Source organism: Chaetura pelagica, unplaced genomic scaffold (genome assembly GCF_000747805.2).
Source record: "Chaetura pelagica isolate M959 unplaced genomic scaffold, ChaPel_1.0 scaffold363, whole genome shotgun sequence".
Classification (NCBI taxonomy): domain Eukaryota; kingdom Metazoa; phylum Chordata; class Aves; order Apodiformes; family Apodidae; genus Chaetura; species Chaetura pelagica.
Genome location: NW_009952720.1, coordinates 2966740 through 2970855, shown reverse-complemented (window position 1 = coordinate 2970855; position 4116 = coordinate 2966740). Strand labels below are relative to the sequence as shown.

At 46.3% G+C, this 4116-nt stretch overlaps 1 protein-coding gene across 1 annotated transcript in view; it reads right to left on the bottom strand.

Moving 5' to 3' along the window:
- Positions 1 to 461: 461 nt before the first annotated feature.
- The window catches only part of CACYBP (calcyclin binding protein), a 5648-nt gene continuing 1993 nt past the window's right edge, over positions 462 to 4116 (bottom strand). Inside the window, exons 2-5 of the mRNA XM_009994691.1 lie at positions 3578 to 3629; positions 2437 to 2533; positions 1784 to 1883; positions 462 to 560 (exon numbers count right to left, since the gene is read on the bottom strand). Of these exons, the coding sequence (XP_009992993.1) occupies positions 462 to 560; positions 1784 to 1883; positions 2437 to 2533; positions 3578 to 3629 (348 nt within the window). The remainder of the gene's footprint in view (positions 561 to 1783; positions 1884 to 2436; positions 2534 to 3577; positions 3630 to 4116) is intronic.

Here is a 4116-nt window from a genome sequence, read left to right as displayed (position 1 = left end):
CTAGTAATTCCCATCAGCACAGCTGCAGGGAGTATATATGGATGTTTCTAAGTAATATACACTTAGGAAAAAAAAGTCACCCTCACTAGGAATATTTGTGGAACTGGGACAGTTTTTACAATGAATGCAGCCATCAACACACAAATGAATCTTGAATTGGCTGATTAGCTGGGGCACTCTGACTGCAGGTCTTGTCTATCATCCTACTTCCCATCACACAGCCCTCACCATCACTAAGGAGCTGGTAGGACAGTGGCAAACAGCTACTCCAAGTCTATCTCCCCCACTGCCAGTCCTATCAGTACCAAAACAATCCTAATGGTTCTCAAACACCTTAAGGGCTTGTCCCCCAGAACAGCAGTTCTCAGAGTCTGGCTGCACAGCCCATGCAGCACAGAGCTGCTCTCCTGGCAATCTGGAGAACAAGAAATGGAAAAGGAGATGGAGCACTGAAGAGACACTTACTCTTTCTCTTTGCTTTCTTTTTCCACCTGAGTGAGACAATCCCAGTTTTCCTCCTGCTTCTTCCTGCACATCACAAGGACAGTGTCTGTCTTTATCTGCATGGAGAACAGCCAGGCATGAAGTCAGAATGCTTCATGAAGGGATGCTGGTCACAAGCACAACTAGTAAAGTTACCTGATGAACACAAATATTTTTCTATCCTCTCAAATTCTGAAACATTTATCTCAGCTACTGATTATTATGCAGCATACAAAAATTATAACACGTACTCACCTTCAGAGTACAAAGCAGTAACCTCACTGTGGACAATTCAAATGGCATGATTAACATAATACTACTAGAGGACTAAAGCACTAATACAGAAGAGCATACAGTGCTGCAGGAACACCATCCAGTGACTCTCAGGATGCCAAGAAGTACCCAGCACCACTGGGTAAAGGGTGGCTGTACCGACCAGACTCCTCCAAGAACAACAAGTTCAGGTTTCACCAAGGATTCAAAACTAGTTTGAGGGCATTGCTTAATCTTGCAGGATGTCTGCAAGTCACAAGCCAAGCCTGTGTCATCACAATCCTGACCTGAATTCTGGAAAGATCCCCCGTGTGCCACAGCAGACAAAGCCCAGCTTTGCACCTGCGCGACCAGCGCTCGCTGTCGCGCTGTGCTTAAAAATCACCAGAGCACCACCCCAGCTTATGTCAGTTGTTTTGATTCTACACTGTCCTAGTTTCAGGGAAATGGCAAATTGAACAATCACTTCCTCACATCTGATGTCACTAAGCACAGCACAGAGGGTGTTTGAGACATCCTTAAGTCCAGGGAGGTGCTACAGGTAGCACAGTAAGGACGTTGCCACCAGTCCTGGCCATCAGCAGTGAAGTGTTACCAGTGTTCAGCTCTGGAGCAACACACCCTGAGAAATGCAGAGCAGGTTTTAGACTTGGCTTTGGGTACTAAGCCTGCCTAAGCTTCCCAGGATTTCTGCCTGCTGACAGTTCTCTTAGATCTTAAAGCTGCAAAGAATTTCTCAGAGGTATTTAAAAGCTCAGAGGCATTTTCTGCTTCATCATCTCTGGACTCCTGTTGGAGAGCTATTAAAACAGTGTGCAACATCCAAACATCATCTTTGGAAACAGAAGACTGTGTGGATTGCAGAAGATGATTCCACAGTTATGACAACTGCAGATTAACAAAAAAGAGGCTTTACCAAAAGGAGGGAGGGGCTGCAGGTGAGCAGTGATTCTCTTGAACTAGTCAGACAACGCACAGGGTGCTTTGTGGGGGACCTAAACACCTCCAACAGCCAAGGTGCACTGACCTTCTTAGAGCTGCCTTCCACAGAGATGGGCTTCAGGAGGTTGTTGAAGGTCATGGTGTAGTTCTTCCCATTCAGATTCTTCACAAGCAGATCGAAGGACCTGGAACCAGAAAGCAGGGGAAGAAGGTGGTAAATATTCCAATCATTGTAAGGATATTGTGCCCTGCCACCAAAAAGAATGTCTGGAGGCCCTTTCAGCAGCAGGGAAAATGCATCAACAGGGCCTGAACTACTTTCTTCCCAGGGCTCTCGAATCTTCTGTTGGATTTAATGCTGAAGACTTAAAAAGAATCTGTTCAGACTTCACCACAAATCAAGATCTTGAAGATTCTTTCTGCCTGCCTGATCTCCTACAGCCTTGGAAAGGCAGATGTGCATAACCTGCCTCTCAGTTCTATCACCACCAAAACCCAGGGCTAACACTGTGAACCCTGCCAAGCCTAAGGAGGTGCAACCAGCGTTTGTAAAATGCCCCAATACCCTCCGAGAGAAGCTACTTATGCCAAGAGCTACTAAAAGCTCATACAGCTGAAGTTTTAAAAAAGGGCTGGGGGAGGTAAGAGCTGCACCAGGAGGGAACTCAGCAGAACACATTCCTGCATTTCAGGCTGTTCCTCTGTCCCCTGCAGCCTGGTGCAACAACATGAACTCACCTCTCGGTGAAATTCACCACCACGTTCTCAGCTGGAAGCTTCTGGACTCCATTTAAAGAGATGTAAATCTTAATGAACTTGTCTGACTGATCCCAACCTGCCAATGGAAGGAAAGAAAGGAAAGGAAAGGAAAGGAAAGGAAAGGAAAGGAAAGGAAGGGAAAGGAAGGGAAAGGAAGGGAAAGGAAGGGAAAGGAAGGGAAAGGAAGGGAAAGGAAGGGAAAGGAAGGGAAAGGAAGGGAAAGGAAGGGAAAGGAAGGGAAAGGAAGGGAAAGGAAGGGAAAGGAAGGGAAAGGAAGGGAAAGGAAAGGAAAGGAAAGGAAAGGAAAGGAAAGGAAAGGAAAGGAAAGGAAAGGAAAGGAAAGGAAAGGAAAGGAAAGGAAAGGAAGGGAAAGGAAGGGAAAGGAAGGGAAAGGAAGGGAAAGGAAGGGAAAGGAAGGGAAAGGAAGGGAAAGGAAGGGAAAGGAAGGGAAAGGAAGGGAAAGGAAAGGAAAGGAAAGGAAAGGAAAGGAAAGGAAAGGAAAGGAAAGGAAAGGAAAGGAAAGGAAAGGAAAGGAAAGGAAAGGAAAAGGGGAAAAGGGGGGGAAAAAAAAGGGGAAAAAAAAAGGGGAAAAAAAGGGGGGAAAAAAGGGGGGAAAAAGGGGGAAAAGGGGGGGAAAAGGGTAAAAGGGAAAAAGGAAAAGGGGAAGGGGAAATGGGAAATGGGAAAGGGGAAAGGATAAAGGGAAAAGGAAAAAGGGAAAAAGGAAATGGGGAAAGGGGAAAGGGAAAGGGGGAAAAGGAAAGGGAAAGAAGGAAAGGAATTTTTGTTAACATTGTTTTTCTATGGAAAAAAAAAAGTCCACATAAATAATATAGGATTTTAGACAGGAAGTTTGCTGGCTTAAGAGTATAAACTCAGATTGTTCCTTCTATTTCCAAAAGAGAAGGAATTGTCTGTCTCGCTCTTGTTCTTGTGCTCTCTTGTTGTCTTTCACCCCTCTCTCTTTCTCTTTGTCCCTTCCTTTCCTTGGTTATTTTGTATAGGTAAGAGAGGGAGGAAAAAAAAAAAAAAAAGAAGAAAAAAAGAAACCCAACCTGCCAATGAAGGAAAAAAAAAAAAAAAGAGATCAAGTTGTAGTTTTCCTCCACAAAGTTCACACCTTGCATTCCAGCTCCCCCTGCAGTGACCAGGATCTGTCTCACTGGAACGATCTGCAGAGGGGAAAGGGAAAGCAGTGAATGATTCAGGAATCACTTGAGAGCAGAAGGAGGTTTTCACATGTTGCCCTGTACCCCAGTCCCTGCAAATTCTAAGAGAAAACACGTATCAGGTCGGGTAAAAGGGCAGTGGGAGGGAACTGTCTGCCTTTGCTGCAGTTTCCCTGACCCACTTTCACCCCTGCTCCCTGCACACCAAGTATCTCCAGCAATTCCCTCTCCTCTCAGCTACCTGGCAAGCTGAGAAGCCACAGCTCACCCTTCCACTCCTGCTGGGAACCAGGCAGTGAAAAACCCCCAGTGGGCACAGGGAGGCTCTTTGATGCATCCCCTCAGTGCTATCCCACACAGAATGACCACACCCCCGGGCTGGGATGCACAGGATCCGTGCAGAGGAGCCTGCAGCAGGATCTCCAGCAGGAAATCAGCACTTAGGGAGGCTTTTCTGCAGCGCTGAGGGGCCACAGTCACTCACACGGAT